A 24,533-nucleotide genomic window follows, 5' to 3' on the forward strand; every position below is an offset into this window, starting at 1 on the left:
ACATAAACACCCTAAACCTGACCTGACCTCTATAAACCACACCATCACACACAAAAAACCTGCCTGTTAATTTTTCCAGATAATTTGAATAATTCCCTCCTTTCATTCATTGGCTGACTGTGAAAGACACTGGAGGTTATTTCCTGATGAAGAGTTAACCTTAAATAAACAGAAAACACCACACATTTGCAAAAATGAGCTTTTTTCATCAATGTAGAAGAAGAAGAAATAAAAAAAAAGATTCTCATTTTCTCATCAACATCCATATATCGGTATATATGCATATTATTATTATTATTATTATTATTATTTAAATTACATGATCAGGTTGCAACAGAAAAATGAGCAGGGAAACTTGAAGCCAGAGGAAGAAAAAGACCTCGATGTGGTTTCAAGCCGACAGCAGCTTTTACTCTGAAACTAAAGGCGGCGGTGAGAAAAAAGGCACATCCACTATTCCCAGCGCCTCCGGGGGACGTCACAGCGAGCCCAAAGCTTCTTCTACAAAGATCAGGGATTCAACTTTTTTTTTTTTTTTTTTTTTTTTTTAAGTGCTCCATACAAAATATATCAAAACAAAAAAAGGACTACATTAAATGTCATAGTTTACTCCAAATATATTACAGGCTTGTGATTATATTTAAATATAAAAAAGAAAATATACAAAACAAAATAAAAAAAATAAAAAAAATCTAAATTATTATTATTTTTTTAAATCCAAATTCAATTCACTTCAGGCGAATCATTTCATGAAGGGATGATTTCCACACGCTTCGTCTTCAACAGAACTGGAAAAAAAGAAAAAGAAATAAAGAAAGAATTAAACAATGCAGCAGTTGGATCTTTGGCTGGTGATTATTATCATTTTTAGCAATTATAAAATGATGATAAAACTAATGGACAACAGAGACTAAATAAAACATTTCCAGGGTCCGGAAATAAAATTTGTTCACAATTATTGATGGAATTATGTCTTTGCGTGTTAAAAGCAACTTGGAGAATTATTTAGCATTAAGTGAAAGTTTGTGCTCTCCAAGTTTTAAAAGCCTTCCAACTTTTTACAACAATTTCACAACTAATGCACTGAGTTATGTATGAAAAAATATCTTGAAATAGGGGTTCTTTGAAACTGTGGCTGGGGAAGGAAACGACCGGGGAGGAAAACATTTTCTTTTTTGACTATTTGGACCTAAAAATCAAGCTTTATTTTAATACTTTGTAGTGATTTACGGCGACGAGGCCATTACGTTTGTGTGAAAGGGACTGGAGTCGTTCTTGGCAATGACAGCGATAAGCTCTTGCTTCAAAACTTTTCGATTTTGAGGGCAAAACTTTCACTAAAAATGTGCAGACCAGCCGCCTTATATTTTACGTCCACAATAGTGGACCCACCAAGCAGAGATTCATGACAACAACTTTGTTTTCAGTTTCTTCATCAGGCTGGGATCATGAACTGGCTCTAATCAAAGGCGTCTGACAGATAATACGCCCTTGATTTTCCTGAAGGTGGCGCTCCATTAAGTAAATTAGAGTGTGGACACCTGACCTGAGCACGGGATTGGACAAATATTCAGAAGTAATGTCCGTGTTCGGGACGGGTTTGGTCACGTCGGTGTTATTTTAGTGAAAAGTGATGGACATGCTATTTGTTCTGGGCAACTTTCTGTGGAGTGCTGGAGTTTACATGACAACACTGAAGGCAACACGTAGGCTATTTCAGGCATAAAATGTTTACCTAGTGATGGAGGAGAAGCAAAATCTGGGGCTCGGGTCGCGTTCGGACAAAAATACACGACCTAACCCCACTCTAAAGTAATTTTTACTCAAGAAACTGAACTAACAAAAGATTACTTTCACTGTCAATTGTTCCGGTTATGTCAAGCTAGAAACACGACACACAAACCTGCACCACTACAACTCTTGATAAATCCTGATATGTTTTGCAGACCCACTTTTGCCGAGTATAGGAGCTCTTATCGCAGTGACGCTACAAACTGGAAAGACAAGCAAACGACAGAGGGAAAGTACCGACGCAATCGAAGTTTACCCGGAGGCAGCGGAGCAAAGAGGAGGTCAATGAAGAAATAACAAGGACAATAAAGGATTACAAGGGATACTAATCGCCGTTGAAGAGACAAGAACGACACGAGCGGTGGTTGACGAAAAAACTGGGTTACAGGATGCAGCTGAAAGTCTGAAGGATCTGGAAGAAAAACTAACTGGCACGGAGATGAGACCCCGCCTGAACAACCTGAGGCTGGTGAACCTCCCAGAAGGAGCTGAAGGAGCGGACCCGAGTTCGTTTCTGGAGAACCGGAGGTGCTTGAGCTGGTTCCCCTGCGGCGTCCGAGAGCGACGGAAAGAGCGCACAATGTCGGACCAAGAGAGGACGCCGAAGCTTCAACTGAGGACTTTAACAATGAAGTTCCTGAACTAGGAACACAATACGATTGCAATGAAGGACGCCAGGGAGAAGAAAGACATCCAAACAACACCAAAGTACCATGGGAAGTGATCAGACTCCAAAGTGAGGTCTTCAAATGTCTTCTTTAGTCTGACCAGCGGCCAAAAAAAAATTGAAAGTATTAATTTTGTTAAGATATGAACAGAGAAAAGGAAGGCAACCTGAGAATCGTACATTGATCTTAAATCAGACAATTAATTGAGCTAATCTAATTACTGACTGAACGATTCAGAACTAATTTGATTAATCTTGGAGCGACTAAACTGGGGTTAAATTTATCTTTGGTACCTTGTCGCCAGCTGCTTTTAAAACTAGGCTTAGATACTTTAAACCTAGTTTTAGTATTTTGAGATTAGAGATTAGGAGTTAAAGCAGGTTGGTGCAGCCCGCCGCCGGCTCAGCACGCCGCTTATACAACAGAAACAGGCCTCCAACAAACCATTAGCTTCTCAAATTAGTCCCTTCACCTTGACCTAGAGGCCTGAGCTAAATAAGGGCAGGGGGGCAGGGAGGCTGAAGATATGAGGGAGGGAAGGAAAGAAGGAAGGAAAGGAAGAAAGGAAGGAGGCAGGAACAGGAAAAACTACGAGGAGGGGAGGAGCTGAGGGGTGAAAAGGGCAGAGAGGAAGGTAAAAGATGTAAACAAGACAGAGGGAGAAGGAGGGGGTGAAAAAACAGAGGATGTGTGAGAAAGAAAGAAAGAAAGGCTGGAGAGAGGGAAAGAGGAGAAACAAAACCGACGGGGGAGGGTGAGAAGATAAACAAAAGCAGGAGGGTGAACAGAAGGTGAGAGTAAAGGTAGAGAGGAAGGGGAGGGGTGAGGAAGGAGGAAAACTAAGAGGAAGAGGAGGAGACAGCCAAGTAAGGGAGCTACCAAGTGTTATTCTCTGCTGCCATCTTGTGGCGAGGTCACAGAACTACAGCACCTCCAGGACAGGCCTTTCTCCTCCACATTGTGGCTATGAGCAAATAAACGCACCAAACTGCTGGTGCGTTTAAGTTCAGCATGTAAATTCAAGTTCTCTGCCACTGGTAGTATTTTCTGAACCACAAGGAACCAAGATCCTTAATTTCTGGGGGGAAAAAAATACACCTCGGCCCGGAAACTTAATTGGGTTAGACGTGTGTTTTCCTTTTACCAATAAAAAGCCAATGAGGCTTATTTGTTTGAGCAACATTTTTGAAATTACGTCTGACCTCACAGTGCCATCCTGTAGATATTTAAAAAAAACAAAAACAAATTTAACGAACAAACTTTTCATTGTCTGTTGTTGTTTTTTTTTTCTTTTTGTTTGTTCAAAATAAAACTTTCAAATCAAATCAACGTATTTCAGGTTCAATTGTATGACGCAGGCCTGTGGTGTTTAGTGAAAGTTTTCCTCTGTGTCACGTATGAAACGGATGGTTTTGCTTTTCTTCATAAGAACGCACAGCTCATGTACAGCATTGCCTGTTACTGAATATATAACACTGAGTATGAATAGCTGACAGGAGTTTTCCACCTCATCCCTGCTCCTGAATCTTTCTGGATTTTATTTTAAAAAGTTGCATCGTTCCTTTGAGCAGCACGCCGGTTTACCTTCCATCGGTTTCCACAGCCATTACACAACACAAAAGTCGTCATGGGCTCATCGGCGCTGCGAGTCTGCACCTGTAAAAACACACATATATCACAAAAAAAAAAATAAAAAACTAAATAAAATATTCACTGTGAAATCTGTCAGGCCAGAGTGTGATAACTTTTAAAAAACACTTGTGACTCATTAGGGAATATGACAGGCAACACACCTGCATGCAGTTATTTATATGTGTGTGTGTGTGTGTGTGTGTGTGTGTGTGAGTACTGTTCTTGGTGTGTGTGTGTATGTGTGTGTGTGTACCTGTGTGTATGTGCAGTTCTTGCTGTGGCACTTGCTGCAGATGAACATGTCCGTCTCTGTTCCTCCCACTTTGGACAGCTGATGCTCTCTGATCGACTCTTTGGTCAGAGCCTCTCTGATCTGCTTCAGCTCCGCGCTGGCCATCTCCTGCGCACACACACACACACACACACACACACACACACACACACACACACACACAGTTTTACACAGTCATTTCATTTGACAAACAGCCCAACAAAAGATGCAAATTAACCCTAACCACACATCATCACAATTATCAACTGTTTACATGAATGTTGGCCTATTCTGAAGGGTATGCACGCACACACACACACACACACACACACACACACACACACACACAGACCTCGGCGCTCATGGTGGCGATGCGCTCAGGGGAGATGTTGCCACACAGGACGTTGCGGCGCAGGTCTGGATTCTTCTGGTCCTTCAGGTTGGAGATGCGGCTTCGCAGACGACTTTTATATTTCATGTCTGTCGACTTGAACTCCTGGTAGATCAGTGACCAGGAGGGGGGTCAAGGAAAACACACACACACACACACACACACACACACACACACACACACACACACTACACACTACACTACTACACAACGAAGGATGTCAAATAAATTAATTCATTAAACTCTATTTTTTCCCTTAAACTTCCCTGAGTGAAATATTCAAAGCCAAGACGCCGTTGTTTTATGGCTGCAGAATCACATCAAATAGAAAAGATCTACATGTCTTGTGCATCATTTTAAACAAATTTCCCTGGGATTCAGCAGCTCGTGTTTGGGATCTCTGGAAATCTCAGGATCTCTGCTAGAATTTAAAATCAAGCAGCAGAGGTTAGGAGGTTAAACTGCCGGTATACTAACGGACACCAGTGATGCTAAAGTTGATTTCAAACGGTCACATTCTTCCTCGGTTTGTGCTTGTTTGGTTCCATTTGAGTTTCTCCTGACTCCCATTAAAAAAAAAAAAAAACATTTTTTTTTTCTGGACTGTGACGAAAGGTGCCGTCAATTAAAGGAATGCTCCAACATTTTGGGCAAACTAACCTTTTTTTACGACTTCCTCAGACTGACACAAGATGTTCGATTGCCATTTTCACCGCTTTAAGTCCACCGGTTTAGTTCCTATAGGTAGCATTTCCCGTTAGCTTAGCATAAATACTGGAAGTCTATGGGAGTCGTTAGCCTGGCTGTGTTAAAGTGAAAAAGCTGTGTGATTTACACAGTGGATCACGTGGATTTGAAAGACACCTCGTCTCAGAAAAAGGGTATTTTGCCCAAAATGTTGGAGTATTCCTTTAAAGCTGCTGGAACGATTAAAGTGAGGACTCAACTGCAAAATACATGGAAAAAAAAATTAATTTAATGGTTAGGAGTACACGGTTCCCTTAATGGCTCGGCATGAGCTGCAAGTAAATTAAATGCTTATTCTATTTTTTTTTTTTTTTTTTGTCAGCCTCAACTCTAAACAGTCCTTGTCTTCAGAGTTTCAGTTTGTGTTGCTTTAAAATGTAAAAACTGCCCCTCCTTTATATACTTAATGGCTGTGCTTCAATGGTTCAAGCCGTGTGCGTCTGAAAATGAAAAACAACTTTTTATAGCTTATGTTCAGTAGTCTTACATACTGCACGCTTCATATTTGACCAATCTCGTCAAACATGACTTTGCCTCTGAAGGGCTTTGTTTACACATTCCTCCTCGGGAAGCACTTTGTTAACGTTCTGATTAAAGCGCTGTACAAATAAAATTACCAAAGTCACACACACTGCCTTTCATATCCTTAAAGACACAGAGGCAAGAGAGCTAGAACACACCCTGCAGTGTAAACACACACTAAGACTTGCAGTGTGTGTGTGTGTGTGTGTGTGTGTTGCAGTCGGATGTGTTCAGTACAGACAAAAACGATGAAATGATGGTAAAAAGGATATGGTCTTCGATCTGAGCGGCCAGGTGCTCGCAGTCGACTCCGATGGTCTTGTAGTCGTCTGGAACAGAAAGCAGAAATAGATTTTATTTATGGACCATCAGACACTAAAATCCAAAAGGATAAACAAGTGAAAGTGAAATCACTTATCACAGTTTAAAAAAATGAAAAACAACTTCTACACCAAAAAGACAAAATAAGTTGAATTTTTACACAAAAACGTTTATTCTTATTCTTCTTATTATTATTGGTAAAAGTAGCAGTAGTAGTAATAACAGTATTCGTAGTATATGATAGATATGATGCAGTTTAGTTGATTACTTCATTATTTGATGTGAGAGCTGGTCAACACCATAGAGCTGAACTGATACTGTAATACTACTATCAACTGTACTGTGTTACCTAGGCAGCAGTAGCAGTAACAGTAGTGACAGTAGTGGTAGTAGTACTGATAGTTGTAGTAGTAATAGAAGCAGTAGAAGTAGTAGCAGTAGTAGTGATAGCAGTAATAGTAGTTTTAGTTGTGGTGGTGGTGATGATAGCAGTAGTAGTGGTAGAAATAGTAGCAGCAGTAGGGATTGCAATAATAGTAGTAGTAGTAGTGGTAGTAGTGATAGTAGTGGTGATGGTAATGTTGGCAGTAGTAGTTAATGATAGCAGCAGCATCAGTAGTGGTGGTGGTAGCAGTAGTAGTAGTAGTAGTAGTAGTAGTAGTGATCGTATATCAGTGGCAACAGCAGTACTACTTGTAGTAGCAGTAGCAGTAACAGTAGTACAAGAAGTAGTAGTACTAGTAGTAGTAGCAGTATAAGTAGTAACAGTGGCAGTAGCAGTAGTAGTAACAGTAGTAGTAGTAGTAGCAGTAGTAGTAGCAGTAGTAGCAGTAGCAGCAGTAGTAGTAGCAGTAGTAGCAGTAGTAGTAGCAGTAGTAGCAGTAGTAGTAGTAGTAGCAGTAGTAGTAGTAGCAGTAGTAGTAGTAGTAGCAGTAGTAGGAGCAGTAGTAGTAGTGGTAGTAGTAGTAGTAGCAGTAGTAGCAGTAGCAGTAGTAGTAGTAGCAGTAGTAGCAGTAGTAGCAGCAGCAGTAGTAGTAGTAGTAGTAGTAGTAGTAGTAGTAGTAGTAGCAGTAGTAGTAGTAGTGGTAGTAGTAGCAGTAGCAGTAGTAGTAGCAGTAGTAGGAGCAGTAGTAGTAGTGGTAGTAGTAGCAGTAGCAGTAGTAGCAGTAGCAGTAGTAGTAGTAGCAGTAGTAGCAGTAGCAGTAGTAGTAGTAGCAGTAGTAGCAGCAGCAGTAGTAGCAGCAGCAGTAGTAGTAGTAGTAGTAGTAGTAGTAGTAGTAGCAGTAGTAGTGGTAGTAGTAGTAGTAGCAGTAGTAGTAGCAGTAGTAGCAGTAGTAGTAGCAGTAGTAGCAGTAGTAGTAGCAGCAGCAGCAGCAGCAGTAGTAGTAGTAGTAGTAGTAGTAGTAGTAGTAGTAGTAGTAGTAGTAGCAGTAGTAGTAGCAGTAGTAGCAGTAGTAGTAGCAGCAGCAGCAGTAGCAGTAGTAGTAGCAGTAGCAGCAGCAGCAGCAGCAGTAGTAGTAGTAGTAGTAGTAGTAGTAGCAGTAGTAGTAGTAGTAGTAGCAGTAGTAGTAGCAGTAGTAGCAGTAGTAGTAGCAGCAGCAGCAGTAGCAGTAGTAGTAGTAGTAGTAGTAGTAGTAGTAGTAGTAGTAGTAGTAGTAGCAGTAGTAGTGGTAGTAGTAGTAGTAGCAGTAGTAGTAGTAGTAGTAGCAGTAGTAGTAGCAGTAGTAGTAGCAGTAGTAGTAGCAGTAGTAGTAGCAGCAGCAGCAGTAGTAGTAGTAGTAGTAGCAGTAGTAGTAGCAGTAGTAGTAGTAGCAGTAGTAGCAGTAGTAGTAGCAGCAGCAGCAGTAGCAGTAGTAGTAGCAGTAGTAGTAGTAGTAGTAGCAGTAGTAGTAGTAACAACAGAAGCCTAGTAGTTGTTTTTAAAGTTGTCTGATTTGGCATCTGACTGATTTCACTGAACCTGGAATTTTTGACCTGATCAGTGACTATAACAGATTATTAATCCCTGACTCTCTAATCGATAAATTCTCTGTGGACTATCTGGTGAAGTTTTCTCGGCGGCGCTCGGCTCTCACCGTCGGTCTGTAGCGCGGCGACCAGCAGCTCTCGACACTTGGTCCTGACGTTGTCGGTGGTGACGGGGGCGGGGGGGAAGGAGGTGAAGCGGGAGGTGAAGGTGGGCGTGGTCGGGGTGGTGGGCGAGGTCGGGGTGGGCGGGGACTCGGACTTCTTGCTGCTGACGGGGAGGAGGAACAACAGAGAGAGAGAGGTGTTTCCCAGAAATGTTGGAAATCACTAATCTGGGACTGCAACTCGGGATTATTTTCACTGATGATGAATACATGGATTTTTTTCAATTAATCAATTAATCATTTGGTCAATAAAAGGTGTAAAACAAAGCCAACGCGTGATGGGAGGTGAGGAGTGCTGTCTTCATGTTGCTTCTTTAGTCTAATTAGCAGCACAAAAAGAAAAATAAAATCATGAAAGAAGAAAAGAAAAGGCATTTTGTGATCTTAGAGAAGCTGCAATCAGAAAATCTTTGGATTTTTTTTTTTTTTTTTAAATAACTATCAATTAATCAAACGTTATTTACAGAGCACTTTTCATACAAAAGGAGCATCCCAAAGTGCTTTACATAAAAACAATACAACAAACAACAGACACACACACACACACACACACACACACACACACACACTCACCCAAATTTAAAAACACTGAGGAATTAAGAACACTGAGGAAACGCTGTCCTACACTCACCGCTTTAAAGTGAGGAAACACCAGAGAGAAGATAATCAATATAAGATGACTGTATAGATTAAAATTCAGTCAATATCTAAAAAATAAAAGTAATAAAATAAATAAAATTCAGTTAAAGGCCAGACTAAAATGGTAAAAATAGTCAAATAAATAAAATTCAATTGAAAACCAGTCTAAAACGGTAAAATAAATTAATAAATAAAAAAAATAAGTAAATAAATAATAAATAAAACTCAGTTAAGAACCAGACTAAAAGGTTAAAAATAATAAATAAATAAAATTTAGTAAAATAAAATTTAGTTAAAAGCCATACTAAAAAGGTAGGTCTTGAGTTTATTACACTGTTATAAATTAAACAACTATAACCAACTGTAATATCTGCACTTCATTAATCACGTTTAAGAATCCACACAGGACTGGCTTGACCCAAGCAGCAAAACAAAAACATAATAATAATAATAATGATAATGATAATAATAATAATAATAATAATAATAATGTACACAGGGCTGGTGAGGCCGATGAGGAAGTGGCAGCAGATGCAGTTCCTCTGACTCGTCTTGTGGTCGGTTACATAACAACGCAAGCCCCGCCCACTTCCATGCAAATCGGCCCGACCGCGACCCGCCGCCCGCCAGCCCGCAGAGCTGCAGGGTTCGTGTGCACGAGCTAATTTCACTTCCTCTAACGTGTCCCCCCGTGGCGACTTTCAAAATAAGTGTCCCTGAGAAGAGGTGAGGTTGTTTGGGGTGACTCTGGCCTGGTGACTGACAGGTGCTGCTTCAAAAAAAAAACAAACAAAAAAAAAACTATAATGCAGTGATGAGGGCCACAGAAATACTAAGTGACATTAACAAAAACAAAAATAAAACCAAGCACTGAACCATTTAAATTTAATGAATGATTGAGAGAAAGAAGCAAAGAAACTCCCTAAAAGCTCAGCAACTCCCACACCTCAAGTTTTTTTTTTTTTTTTAAATTTGATAAATCTGAAGGAATAAAGGAAAATAATAAAAGATAAACAAACAAACAAACAAAAGGATAATAATAATAATAAGATTTAAGTCTTGACTGTAAAACTGACTGACCTTTTCTCGCTGCTGCCGGAGTCCTTGGAGGTGGATGACGACCTCACAGGAGAGCCCTCCTTCTTCTTTTCTTTCTCCTCCCCCTTTCCATCTGACCCATCTGCTGGAGGAACCACACACACACACACACACACACACACAAACACACACACACACACACAAATATGTTGGTTCTCCACTGAAAATAAGGAGAAAAATCTAACCCAACTGCAGTTATAATGGAGGATAACATAAGTGCATTACACAGGAAATGCTAACTGAGTGTATCATGGAGGACACACACACACACACACACACACACACCTACCCAGCAGTTTCTTCCAGGACTTGATGAGGGACTTGGCCAGAGTCTGAACTTCCTCATCTGAGCTCTGCTTCCTCACGGCGTTCACTGACATCCCGACTCTGGTCGACTACACACACACACACACGCACACACACACACACACACACACACACACACACACACGCACACACACACACACATGCACACACAGGGAGAGAGAGAGAGAGAGAGAGAGAGAGAGAGAGAGAGAGAGAGCGAGAGAGAGAAAAGAGCACAGTACAGTTTTTTGTCCACTGGGGGCAGCACTGAGCACTAGCTAAACAGCAGAATCTACGGCCGTCAGTGGGTTTAAATGCTATAAAATGATAACATTTAATAGCAAATATTGATCCGTAACTGGACAGTCACTGTCAAGGTTAAAGACCCAATATTTATATATGAAGACAGAAATACAAGTTCATATGAAATCCATGATAGGAAAGAGCGTCTTATTTTGTACAGTAATTATCTTCCCTGTTTGTGCTCTCGTTTTAGGCTTTTAATTTTAGCATGACCTTATTTATGTCTTTGTGACAGTGCTACTGCTGCAAAAACATCATCTCCTCTTCTGGAATCAAGCACTAACTTGCCATCGACCTATACCAGCACTGAGGTATGTGGTATTGGTTTGTGGCATAACCAAAGTTACAAAAAAAAAAAAAATCTCCTAAACGCTTCTAGATTTCATTCATCTAAGTGAAATAAAATGAAATGGAGTATTTTCTCCAGCAGCATCACGTCATTTTGACAAAGGCACAGGGAGAAAAATGCCCCCAAAAGTCCCACTGACTGCTGTTTATTTGACTCCATTTAGCCCAGCTGCAGTGACCTACACCGCCCCCTGGAGGCGGCTCATATACAGCATCTCTGGAGGCAGCTGACCAGAGGCCCACTTCCACCAGCAGCTCTGGTATGAAATAAGAACCCGCCTCGGCCCCTGAAACTGAACTGCATTGAGGCATTTTCTCGTCTACAGATAAAACGACATGAGGCTTTTTGTTTGAACACATTTAACACAACACACATTCTGACCTCTGGCTCTAAATGTGGATCCTCTCTGACTGACAGACTGACAACTTCACATTGGACACAGACGGCACCAACGAGCAAAGGCAAGTGGATTTTCCTTTTTTCGTGTGTTGTCAAATAAAACCACACTGCAAAAAGTCAAAATCTTACCAAGAGTATTTGTCTTATTTCAAGTAAAAATGTCTTATTTCTAGTCAAAATATCTCATTACACTTAAAATAAGACATGATCAGCTCAGAAATAACTTGTTTTTAGACAATTTTCACTTGTTTCAAGTGAAAATGTACACAAGTGAACAAGCAAATTTGTACTTGTGACACAAGTAAAAATTTGCTTGTTCCATTGGCAGAATGTTTCTTTTTTCTAGCAAATTTTAACTTGATTCAAGTAAATTTTCACTTGAAAGAGGTGAAAATTGTCTAAAGACAAGTTATTTCTGAGCTGATCATGTCTTATTTTAAATGTAATGAGATATTTTGACTAGAAATAAGACATTTTTACTTGAAATAAGACAAATAATCTCGGTAAGATTTGACTTTTTGCAGTGCATCTCTATAACACATAATGACACTATACTGTCAATGAACTGAGACCTGAGGTAAATCTAAAATTGCTAGACTTGTTTAAATCTCACAAAAGTAGCGACTATTCTTCCGACATTAATGTATCCACAAAAGCATAAAGCAGTTCCTCTGTGGCTCTTTCACATCCCAGTTTCTCATCGCACCCTGAGGTGTTTCCAGCCGGCTGACAGTGGAACAGCCCGTCTGCGCTGTTGCTTTGTTTTCTGCACTGCACACAGCTGCTGCTTCAAGTCCCTTTGTATGACGCAGGAAAAGTGACGAAATCAAGACTACGGAGAAGTCGGAGGAGGTTCTGTCTTTACTGAAGCCAGCTGCTGATCTGGTTACTGGCTCCAGAGGCAAATAGAGTGGTGAAGTCAAGCCCCTTCCGGTGGACCCCCATGGGACCTCTCGAGGCGAAAAAAATGAATGGGGTTCAATGAACAGAAAATAATTATTTTCTGAACCCCCCAGTCGTTATGCCATGGATTACACAAATGTTGTTTATAGGCTTATATGCTAATTTATCATGTCAAGAGTTTGAGCGTTTATTGCGCCTTTGTTCAGTTAAATGCTGTTGAGAAAACACAATTAGAAAGACTACATGCTGTGTCGCGTATGTGACGTCACATCATTAATACTAATTAAAGGGCGATGATGTGATTCAAGTCAAGATGCTGGTGTGTTTTGTTCCCGATTGTCCACATTCCAGCTGGAACGGCAGTAATTTCTATCGTTTCCCGTCTGATAAGAGGACTAGGACTCGCTGGCTCCAGCTGACCAGTGCGGGTGGTGACGGATATCACTCGCGTCGAGAGCAGCGAAGAGTTGTAGTTCACAAAGCGGGCTCACACAAAACCTCACATTATCAAAATTGTTCGCACTAAATTGTAGTGAAAAATTCTCTTTAAATATCACAAACAACATATGTGAAATCCATGGCACAATTCAAACGGGGCCAGAAAATAATTTTTATCTACCCGTTGAATCGCACCGGTAACTTTTTGCTTTTGAGGACCCATGTACCGGAAGCGGAAGGGCGGGACTTCACTCTGTAGCAACCCACTGGATCGGCTACTGGTTTGGCTGGTCGTCAGCTTCCGAGGTTAACCACATTTTTTCCCGGAGATAACGATGGAAGTAGCTGACGTGTGAGCCATCTCTCTTAGCCTCTCTCTTAATTTTTTGTCCCTCACCCTGCACCGTACCAAAACAACAATAGGCAACAGTGAGCGAGCGGCAGTCAAGTCCACTCAAGGTGCGCTCGATTTCCAAACGCCGCAGTGAGGCGGCGGAGGGGTGGAGCTCTCTCAGATTCACCTGCAGCGTCTCCAGAGACATCTTGATGTTCTTCAGCTCCCTCAGCAGGTCGATGGCGCCGTCCTGCGGACACAAACACACGAGGACAAGCGCGCACGTCAGGAAACTGCACAGAGCAAAGGCCCGCAGCGTTTTGCATTAAAGAACATGAGATTTAATCTCTGCGTTTACATGCACGACACAGAGCAGATTACGGTGAGGCAGAGATGAAGGCAGGGGAATCAGACAAGACAGTGAATTAGTGACGCAGGCTGCAGGAGAAGATTTTAGTTTTCTTACATTTTCTTAAATGACATAAAATGAAGCTTTCGTCAGCGATCATGTGGAACAGACGTGACTTTTATAATCTCCCAGGTGTATAATCCTAATCTGTCTCTCCCTACTCGTGTACATCTAAAAAGACATTCAGAGATGTGAGTACGAGGTTTACACAGCCCAGCAGAAACTGACCTGTGTTAATCAGGTTTCTCTTAATCCCTTAACCAGCTTTCTATTTGCATGCCATCTCAGAAACATGAGGAATAACCTTTTTACTAAAGTAAACGTGTTGCATGTAAATGTGCTGAATGTTGGTGAGTCCTGCATTGTTTTGTGGAGCTTTTTGCTGATGTGAAACGTTGTCTGTCTCTGTTTCAATTCATAACCTCTTACGTGCAGAATAAAGTCCATACCGTATTTCACCAATTAATCGCCCGGCCGCAAATAGCCGCCTGGTTCTTTTAAACGCCTGGGGTCTGCACCCATTTTGCGTATTAAACGCCCACCCGAATAACCGCCAGGGCGATTATTTGCATTACAGTGGTCCCTTGTTTATCGCGGGAGTTACGTTCTAAAAATAACCCGCAATAGGCGAAATCCGCCAAGTCGTCCGCTTTATTTTTTACAATTATTCTAGATGTTTTAAGGCTGTAAAAGCCCTCACTACACACTTTATACACTTTTCTCAGACAGGCGTTAACATTTTCTCACTTTTCTCTCTTGTAACTTCTCTCTTGTTTAAACTCTCAAAGTTCAAACCTTCGTAGAAAAATAAGTCCAGTATTATAGAATGAACGCATTCTGTACTGTACAGGAGACACGGCACGGAGGAGATTGACTGACAATGGTCTACAGTCCCTTAGCCAATCCAGACGCAGAATACAATGCGCTGTTGTTAAAAAAAAAAAAAAAAAAAAAATTGCACAAAAAAAAAAAAAAAAAAATCCGCGAAACTGCGAGGCCGCGAAAGGTGAACCGCGATATAGCGAGGGACAACTGTATATTGAGGTAAACCCAAAATAAGGATATTCACCTTATTTTTGCAGAAGTAAACAGTTAGCCGCACAATAACTGTGCTGCACTTCTGTTTTCTGTCAAAATAAGAGCGCTAGCTAACGTTAGAAAAAAAAAAGGGTGTACCGTAATCTGAAATCGACCGCCTGTAAATATGTTGGACAGTACCTGTCATCACAGTAATGGCCTGGTGCAGGTCTGTGCAAAAATAAATAAAGGCCTGCAGCGAAGAGCCGCCTGGTTCTTTTAAACGCCCGGGGTCCAAGTTGATTTTGCATATTAAACGCCCGGGAGATTAATTGGGGAAATACGGTAACTAAAAGCAAAACTTCATCTGAGTGAATCTGCAGCTTCTCAGTCTTCAACACAAAACTACAGCGTCCCGGGAAAAACCCAAGATCATAAATCACCACTTTAACTGGGTAAACCGAGTTTGTTTGGCGTCTTTCTGTTTATCGTCCTCTATTTTGTTCCTGCTCAATTTTTGTATAGTCATGAAATTTTCTGGTTTCCTGATACTCGGCACAGGATCTGCTTCCCCCTCAGTGTCTCTCCAAACTGAAGTCGAGGCTGAATGAGTGAATTTCCACACAAAACGCTCGCCCGGTGCAGCTTAAATGGAGGATGTCGCCCTCCTGTTGACACACACACACACACACACCCACGGTGCAGGACGGGGTGGACGAGGAGGAGGAGGAGGAGGAGGAGGGACAGACATCTGGTGTAAGAGGACGAAAGCAGAAAGAACCAGAGAGACAGATAAATGTTCCCAGTGTGGAGCGCCGATGCTCCAGCAGGGAAGAAAAGCTGGACGATGACCAGCGCTGCCACATCAGCCACACACAGACACACACACACACACACACACAGAGGCAGAGAGACAGGGAAGACCATGTGCAGAGAGACAGAGGCACAGGCGAAAAGAATTTGTTTTGTTTTCAACCTGGGCCCTATTTGATTTTTTTCCACCTTTTGGGATCCGAACGAGGACGCTCGAGCCAGCAGCTGCGACACGAGACGAGCTGGCCCTCACATCACGTCCACTGACACAGCTGTTCATATCACCGTAAAGGTCCAAATTATTATCATTATTATTGTTATTATTATTATAAGGATCCGTACAGGGACAGACAGTTTTACCACCATGACCGAAGTCTCATTCAGGGACAAGTCTCGCTCTAAAATCTCGCGAGAGGTGAGTTTTTGCATGAAGAGCCAGGAGGAGCTTCTGGGTTTGGAGCGGCTGCAGAACGTGAAGATTAATGTCATCTATTTTTTTTTTTTTTTTTTTTTGAGAAAAAGCGTTGAGAAACAGTTTGTGTTTGCACATTTCTGAATTCTGACGCACCACACAGCCGACTAGCTCTGTCAGATGGAGACACTGAAGTTGTGGCGAGCTAGGCTGAACAATATGGTCATAAAAAAAAAAGAACAAAAACATTGCAGTTAATTTATATGTTCATAAAGTGATAGCGATCTGATTCACAGTATTGATAAGAGTAATATTTGCATCACAATTTTTATTTTTACTGAAGAATCTGTTCAAATGATGATAATGTAATTTTTGTATCAAATAAACATATTTCCTTACATCTGTAAAATATATATTCATAGACTAAAGCATGTTTGTAGCACCATGAAACTTTACTTCCAACATTTGGTTTCATTTTACCTTTATCAAAAACACGAAACACAGCCTCTGTGATGTGGATATTGCTCTTGGGCAATTTGTGATTTTGATAATATTTTCGATTAACTGTTCCAGCTTTTTCCATGATGTTGTCAGACACTTATAATAAGAATCTGAGCCCGTCTGGTGGCAATAACCAGAACTTTTAATGGACGTGATCTGACGGGTCCACGTGTCCCGTTTGACTACACTGCAGCCCGTTTTTCAACAACCAGCTGAGGAGATCCAGCTCGATATCGGACCGATTAAAAAAAAAATTCCTGATTAGTCAGTTGGACCCCAGACGGTGGAAAAATAAAGCCTTTAGGACGGCAGACAATTCATTATTATTAATTATTATTATTAATCCAACTGGTCAGAATTCCTGCACCGACATTTGAACATGGACCAGATTCTGAGCGTTTTCTTTTTGCGTGTTGTTTGTGCAGACACTCACTCTCGACTCTCAGCTGTTTCTTGACAGACACAAAAAGTGATGCAGGCTGATTTTTGAATCAGGAGTTCACCTTGTTGACCCTCTCTGGTTTGTGTTGATGAACTTGAACTGACTCATGATTCAGCCTCTTTCTTTCTTGTTTAAAATTAAACCGACGAGTCAACAGAAAAAGTTGAATGTTCTGTGAGGCTGCGACCTCGGCTCTGTTTTTCTCTGTTTTTCTCTGGTTTCAGTCGGCAGGCTCCATCTGCTGACGACGTCTGCGGCTGCAGAGAGGCTGAACGCTTTGGAGGCGATGAAGACGTCACCCATTCATTTAGATTACTTATTAATGTTTTTTTTTTTGTTGTTGTCATCCACATTGGTTCATTCTGATACAGACGGACTCTCCATCAAGTGTCGAACCTTAAACTGATGCATCAGAATGGCCTTTATATGGTCAGTTATCAGACTTAACTTTATTGATCAACAGCACTGCTGAATGGTCTGAACTGTTTGCTGTAGTTTCACATCATGCTAAAAAAAAAAAAAATAAAAAAATAAAAATTATAATAATCTGGGTTCATCATACATGCAGCTAAATGAACTATGGAGGATTATATTTTTATTTTTTTATTTTTCTTAAATCACTGGATATATTTAATTAACCTTCATTTATTATTATTAGTACTTCTTTATTCTTTCGTAGTTTGGCCTTCATCCCTTATCTCTCATCTCAACTGTGACTCTTATTTTGAAAAGTGCTATAACACATTCTGTGTCTACACATATTTTTGCAAAGTGATTTTGGTCATTTGTCCACCTGCTGCTCACTGGACCGGTTCCCCTCTTTTCTACGGGTCTTCTCAAATTTTTCTTGTTTTTTTTTTTTTTTTTTTTTTTTTTTAGGGTTAGGGTTAGGGGTGTGTGTGTGTGTGTGTGTGTGTGTGTGTGTGGTGTTTCTTGCCCGCTGTGAGGATTAAGTCAGGCTGTCTTGTTCTGTTTGTTGTAAACCAGCCGTCTGTAAAGCTGTGAGACTGTCAACAGAGATTATGACCTCTGGAAAAAAAAAAAAAAACTGAAACTTGACCTTTACAGATTACAGATTTTTCTCATCAACTCATAAAAGCTGCAGCTGTAAACGTGTGTAAACGTGTTCTTAGTGTGGACTGACGAAACCTCATTTGGTCACCTTTTTGAGAAACTCTGACATTTACCTTCAGGTCCAGTTCGACTGATCTTATCTTTACGGTCTTAATCCTGACATAATCCATAATCTACACAGTTTCAGCACACTGATGCTGCCATGCCTGCATATGGAACATGTCGTGCTTTAGACTCAAAACTCCAAAATCAAAACAACATTTGAAATAAGTGTAAAAGTGTACGTGTAATCAGTGTAAAAGAACTCAGAATGATGGAGATGATTTATTGATTTATATAATTTATAAAGACAATAAGGAACTGATCAGTTACATTCCCACGCTGATGTATATATTCATTTATTCATTTATTTTTAATGTGAGTGTATCTTTAGTTGCACTTTCGTTTTTAGTGTGTCTTTCCTGTAAGCAGAGGCTCGATCTGTGTGCACAAGAACCTACAAACTGTTCTCAGACTTGCACAATCTGCAGCGGTATAGCCTACTGATCATGCATCGATAATGTATTGATATCTGAGGCGGGGGAGAGAATCCGATCATGCTCCAACCCGCTATCAGAAGACAGCAGGCTACTTTTCATTTCTGTTTCAGTAACTTTCAGCAGGATGATTCAGTTTTAATGTTTTACGTTGGATTTATTTATGTCACTAAACTGTTTTTCATGCTCAGACACACCTGCATCCTTTGCTTTTGAACATAATATTTGATCAGTCTGATGAATAAGTAGTGATATATCACTAATCGCATCAGCTGAAATAAACCCTAGTCTTTGGTATAAAGGGTGAAAACGGCGCAGATGCCGTTTGGACACAGCTGAGCCTCGTGTCAGGGTGAAATGACGCGTGGGAAGTAAAAAAAATAACGGAATAAAGAAAGAAAAATCATCAAATAAATACAAACTCTGCTGCTTTTTCCCCTCTTTTTCCAAACACGGCGGGCCTCTGCGCCCCCCCAGCTGACCGAGCCCCTCGCTCCGGTCCCGCACGCCCCCCTGCGCGCTCACCGAGCCCTAATTTGTCCCCTGATCGTTAATTGATAAACGGTGCGAGCGGCGCTGTAATTGGCAGCCCGCGGACCAATAATCGCTTTGATTTCTCTCGTAACTTTGTTTCCAAACACGGAAGAAAAAGAGAAGAAACAATATTTCCCAAACGCACAGCCGCGCTGACGGAGAGTGACGCCGTTAAATCAGCGGAGGAAGAAAAAAACAGACAGTCACGTTTTCCAGAAATTTCTCCCCTCCCGGTACAAAAGGTAGAGGTCACCACCTGACTTTGTATGTGTGTATGTGTGTGCATGCATGACTGTGCATGTGTGTGTGTGTGTGTGTGTGTGTGTGTGTGTGTGTGTGTGTGTGTGTGTGTGTGTGTGTTGCGGATGCTGCTGCTGCTGCTGCGCTTTGAAACGGCGACAGTTGAACTCACCGTGTTTTTCTTTTGCACCATCTTGTCCAGCTTTTTGGCGATGCGCTCCACTTCCTGGTTTTTAGCCATTTTTTTCTTTCTTTTCCCCTTTTCTCTTCTTTCTCTTCTCTCGCTCCTTCAGTCCTCCTCCTCCGCGGCGGACAAATCCTCCATTTATGTGGCAGAGAGAAGCTCCTCGGCCGCCTGCCTCCTCTCCTCTGTCCCGGCCGCTCTCCTTCTCTGCTCGGCTGTTGTTGTGTGGCCCCGTGGCATTCTGGGAGTTGTAGTTCCACGGGGGGATTACTCCTACAAAAACCTGTGGAAACCTCTCATACCCGTATTAGCCTCCGGGGGGCGTTTTCTCCTTTCACAATGATCGTCACAACTGTAGTTTTAATTCTGTAGCACATCAAGACAAAGTTTAAAAAATAATAATAATAATAATTAAAAAATAAAATAATTAAAATGTAAACTTTATAACAACGTCAGATTTTATGCACCCTATCATTCAGTCAATCAATCAATCAGATTTTATTTCTATAACACTTTCATACAAATTCATGTGCTTCACACAGTAATACAATAAACCTAAAAAAATATATAAATATTGAAAATTAAAAACACCAGAGGCAGGATGACGACCAGTAAGAAACAAATAAAACTCAAAATAGCAAAAGCTGTAGTAAAATGTATGGAAAAGGAGAAAATAGATAAATAAATGAATAAATAAAAACTCCAAACAGCAGATAAAAAGTGAATGAATGCTTATGAATGCCCGATAAAATGATAAAAATACTAAAAGAGAGCAAACAAGTTAAAATACATCAATAAATGAGGAAATAAATAACTAAAATTCAATTAAAAGCCATGTAGGCTAAAAAAAAAAAAAAAAAAAAAGCCACAGGTGTTTTCAGTTCTGTCAGCTGCTTAGATTTGATTATACATTTAATGAAAGCTGACTGTCAAAACTCATATTTTAATTTTTAAAAATCAGCCAGAGTTAAAGTCAAGACCCGTGGTAAAGAGGGTAAACTGGACAGCCTGATGTTGCATTCAGGCCGTCCTCATCAGCTGGGAAATTTGGAAATGTCACATGACTCACTCCATTATTTTCATTATCGATTAATCAGTTGAGTTGTTTGGTCCATAAAATGTCAGAAAACATCGGTCACAGTTTCCCATAGCCTGAGGTGACGTCCTCAAGCGTCTTTTTTGTCCACAACCCAAAGACATTCAGTTTACTGTCACAGAGGACTGAAGGAATATTCACATCAGAAAAGCTGGAATCAGAGAATTTTGAAATTTCATTCTTAAAAATGTCTCAAAACGATGAATCTGGACTCGGTGTGAGACAAATGTCCTCTAGGCTGTGAAGAAGCTGCACCGGTGACGCTCACAGATGTAGGTATGAACAATAAAGGAGTCACTTATTCAGATCAGTGTTGCCTCCTGATGCATCCACTCACTGCTCCAGTCATTTACACACATCCTGATCAATGATTATGAGTATATTTATGACTTCATCCACCTTTCATGTGCAGATTTCCAGCGACGCACTTGGAAATTTTCAGCTGTACAAGTTGACGATGAGCACCTGAACGCACCATAATCTGCCACCTATTTTTTTCCCCACCTGTTAGAAATAGGACTACAGGATGACGTCATCACACTGAGGAAATGCATCTTCTTCTGCACTGAATTGTGTTATTCAGTTAATAAAGTTTGGAAAGACAAAAAAAAAAAGAAACTAGATAGGTCAGTTTGCCTAAAATGCATCTTCCCCGTCTTGGAAGGTAATCAGTGATGCAAATGTAAATTAAAACGAGGATAAAGACCATACTCAATTTTTACTTCCACAAAAATACAAGTTTATGTAGGTTTTTTTTTTTTTTTTTTCCCTTAAAATGACCCAGTCCTCATGTTAAATGAACTCTACTCACCATGTATAAGTGTATGTAAACCATGAATTCATATGGAAAAAATTGGCTTTTTCTGTAAATGAAAAGTTAGGTGGGTTTCTCCTTGATTCCCACAACAGGGAAATTCTCTTTTTTTTTCCCACCTAGTATGTCTAATTATGGAAGTATTCAATGCTACATACATCAGTTTCTACCCTGTGAGTCCATTTATGGGGTATTTGTCCCATATTAATCCTTTTGGGAATTATTCTCTCTTGTCAATGTCATTAATTCCCTCTTGTGATGGCTTAAACGAGAGCAAAAGTTTATTTTCCCCCTGAAATAATAGCAAGTAAGAAGTGAGAATCAGTGTTGCATCTTATGTTTTGCATGGAAAAGCTTCTTCTGCAATTCAACTAGCAACTTCATCCATCAGATAAATGTAGAGCAGGAAAAATTAAAAGAAGCAGAAAGTTTGCGTTTCTGGTAGAAGTCAGAGTCTTGCCTGCATTTACAGAGTCTGGCCTGTAGGTGTCAGTGTTGTCAGGTTATTTTCCTGCTGGGTTGGATGCCTGCCTGCCTCACAGGAGCACCTCAAGCTGGAGTGAGAAGGGGGAAAAAAAAGTATTAGCGAGGGAAAAGGGCACGGGCGGACAGAGACGCAAAATGTAAAAATAGAATTTCTGTGATTCTGCTGAAATTCTACTTAAGTAGAAGCAAAATGACCGGTGTGACTAGAGGGCAAATCTGAGCCAAAAGCCGAGCAGTTCTGCCGTCTGGAGCGTGTAGAGGCAACCACAAGACATATTCCCTGAGTTTGGATGTAATTTGCCAGGCCTGCAGACTCAGACTGAAATTACAGAAACATGCAGACTCACTACTAAATGAGGTCAATATTCCCACATTGTTCTACCTCCAATGGTTCCACATACATATAATTATGTTGCGGTCGCTCCTTTACGGTCCAGATTCCAGTTTTAGTGGACGCAGCTTTAAACGTGAAGTGAGACTGATCTGTCGGTGCAGTACAAACACATGTAGAATGGCATCTCTGAACATCAGTGAGCGTCTGATGGAGGAAATCCCTGATGCGGATCGCTTCAAATAAGTTGTTTCTTTGGCCCAAAAAAAAAAACAACAAAAAAAAAAACCTTAAAACCTAGATTTTGTTTGTTGCTTTTTTATTTTGTCATTCTAATTTTTCCACTTCAACAAATCGATGTTCTCATCCTTTCAGAATCACATTGAAAAGATGTTTTATTGCCACTACATTTCAAATTTCTCACTTTTTGCTGTTACTGAAGGAGATTTTTTTACACCGCTGCTTTTATTTCAACTAGGTAATATTTCAGGAAATTGAGAGATGACATAACTTGTGACTGATATTCTAACTGTGAACTGATTAAGAGACTCAAACAGTGACACCACTGTATGCTGGAAAAATCTCCATCTTTACAAGTCAGTATATCTTGCAGTCTTGCTTTTCTCTCCCACTCGTTTCCAATGAGGCTTCACTTGCCTCAGGATGTTTTTTTTTTTTCTGGGAATAAGTATAAATGTGTTGAATCAAGGCAGAAAAAGGAAGATCAGACACTTGAATCAACAAAATTCTGGAAACAAGTTGATCAGCGTTGGAAACAAGCGGGATTATCACATCTCACCAGCTGATTTTTTTTTTTTTTTTTTTTTTTTTTTTTTTGGAAAAATACGATTTGAACGCTGCAGATGAGGCTGAGTAACTTGTTAAGATGGAGATTTTTTTTTTTTTTTTTGCAGTGCACGTCAGCAGAGTGATGGATTGTCAGCTGGAGGTAGAGAGCAGCAATACAGACAAATTATTGATCTGGAAATGCTGCAGGTTATTAACTTTCCCCTCCAGCAGATTTCATTGTGACGTGAGTTTTGTGAGAAGCGGTGTGTGTCTGCGTGGCCGCTCACCAAGCCCGTTCTGTTGGTCAACTGTCTATCTCTCTCTCTCTCTCTCTCTCTCTCTGTCTCTCTCTCTGTCTCTCTCTCTCTAAATTTAAATTCGGCCCGGCTGAGCGGCTGCACGTTTGAGACACAAAACATTTCATGTTTCGTCGCTCGGCTTCTTGCAGCTTCACGTCTGCAGCCAGAAACCTCCTGCAGCTCCGGGCTCTCACACAAGGAGGGAGGGGGAACATGCTGGGTCAGAGAGCTGAGCCTGAGATTGTCCTCTCTCTCTCTCTTTCTTTCTCTCTCTCTCTCTCTCTCTCCCTCTTTCGTGTGTGTGTGTGTGTGTGTGTGCTGCAGAGGACCTGGAAAGCTCTGAGATGCAGAAAGTGGCCCAAGATGGAGAGAAGAAGAAAAGAGAAGAGAAGAAAAAGAGAAAAGCATCCAAGAGCTGATTGTGGAGAAACAAACAGATCTTCTCCCCTCTCTCTCTCTCTCTCTTTCTCTCTCTCTCTCTTTCCCTCTCCTCTATTCTGTCCCCTCCTTTTCTTCCATCTTCCCTCATCTCCTCTCACCTCACTCATCTTCTTTGACCTCCACTTCCTTTCTTCTCTCCTCTCTCCTCCTTTACTCTCATGTCTACATCTTCTCTCCTTTCTCCCCATTTCCTCTCCTATCCCCTCTTTTTCTCCTCTCCTATGTCCTCCCATCTTCTCCATCTTTCCTCCTCTATCTCTCCCTTTCTTCCCGTCTCTCCGTTCCTATTTTCCCTTGTGTTTTCTCCTCCGTCTCCTCCTTTTCTTTTTAATTCCCTCTTCTTCTCCTCTCTTATCTCGTTATCCCGTCTTTCCTCTCCTATCCCTTCTTTTCCCTCCTATCTTGTCTCCTCTTTCCTCTCCTTCACTCGTCTTCTCACCTCCTCTCCTCTCTCCCTTCTCCTATTTCCTCCTTTTCCTCCTATCTCCTCTTCTTCTCTCCTTTCTCCTCATTTCCTCTCACATCCCCCTTTTTCTCCTCTCCTGTCACCTCCTCTCGTCTCCTCTCTTGTCTCCTCTTCTCCTCCTGTCCTCTCCTTTCCTTCCCCTTCCCTGTCCTGCTCTTCTCCCACCACCTCTTCTCCATCCTTCCTCTTCTATCCCCTCCTATATCCTCTTGTCTCCTGCTTTCCTTTCTCATTCCCTCTTCCTCTCCTCTCCTATCTCCTCATTCCCTCTTTCCTCCTGTCTCCTAGCTCCTCCTTTCCTCTCACGCCTCCTTCTCTCCTCTCCTTTCCTTAACTCCTCCTCAGCGGAGACAAAAGCTGCTTTATGACGCGTCTCTGTCAGAGAGAAAGATTCAGCTCTTGATT

General features: G+C 41.1%; 1 protein-coding gene and 1 long non-coding RNA gene across 5 annotated transcripts; one reads left to right on the plus strand and one right to left on the minus strand.

Annotated features, from left to right (window-relative positions):
* Positions 1-415: 415 nt before the first annotated feature.
* tcea2 (transcription elongation factor A (SII), 2) lies at positions 416-19,638 on the minus strand. Of its 4 annotated transcripts, none has more exons than XM_030056515.1 (10): positions 19,395-19,638; positions 13,432-13,494; positions 10,502-10,607; positions 10,195-10,294; positions 8,419-8,576; positions 6,295-6,351; positions 4,715-4,869; positions 4,345-4,491; positions 4,044-4,115; positions 416-788 (listed from the first exon to the last, which is right to left on the minus strand). In XM_030056515.1, exons 1-10 carry the CDS (start codon positions 19,461-19,463, stop codon positions 780-782), a joined length of 936 nt encoding a protein of 311 aa, XP_029912375.1. In that variant the 5' UTR covers positions 19,464-19,638; the 3' UTR covers positions 416-779. The 4 variants fall into 4 exon arrangements, with proteins under 4 accessions (XP_029912375.1, XP_029912374.1, XP_029912373.1 ...); XM_030056514.1 differs by having other exon boundaries at positions 8,419-8,579; XM_030056513.1 differs by having other exon boundaries at positions 10,195-10,297.
* On the plus strand, positions 19,046-23,609 carry LOC115362553 (uncharacterized). The gene is made up of 2 exons (XR_003928499.1): positions 19,046-19,224; positions 23,546-23,609. It is a non-coding gene; the product is annotated as an uncharacterized LOC115362553 (long non-coding RNA).
* The last annotated feature ends 924 nt before the right edge of the window (positions 23,610-24,533 follow it).

This window comes from Myripristis murdjan, chromosome 7, assembly GCF_902150065.1.
Source record: "Myripristis murdjan chromosome 7, fMyrMur1.1, whole genome shotgun sequence".
NCBI lineage: Eukaryota > Metazoa > Chordata > Actinopteri > Holocentriformes > Holocentridae > Myripristis > Myripristis murdjan.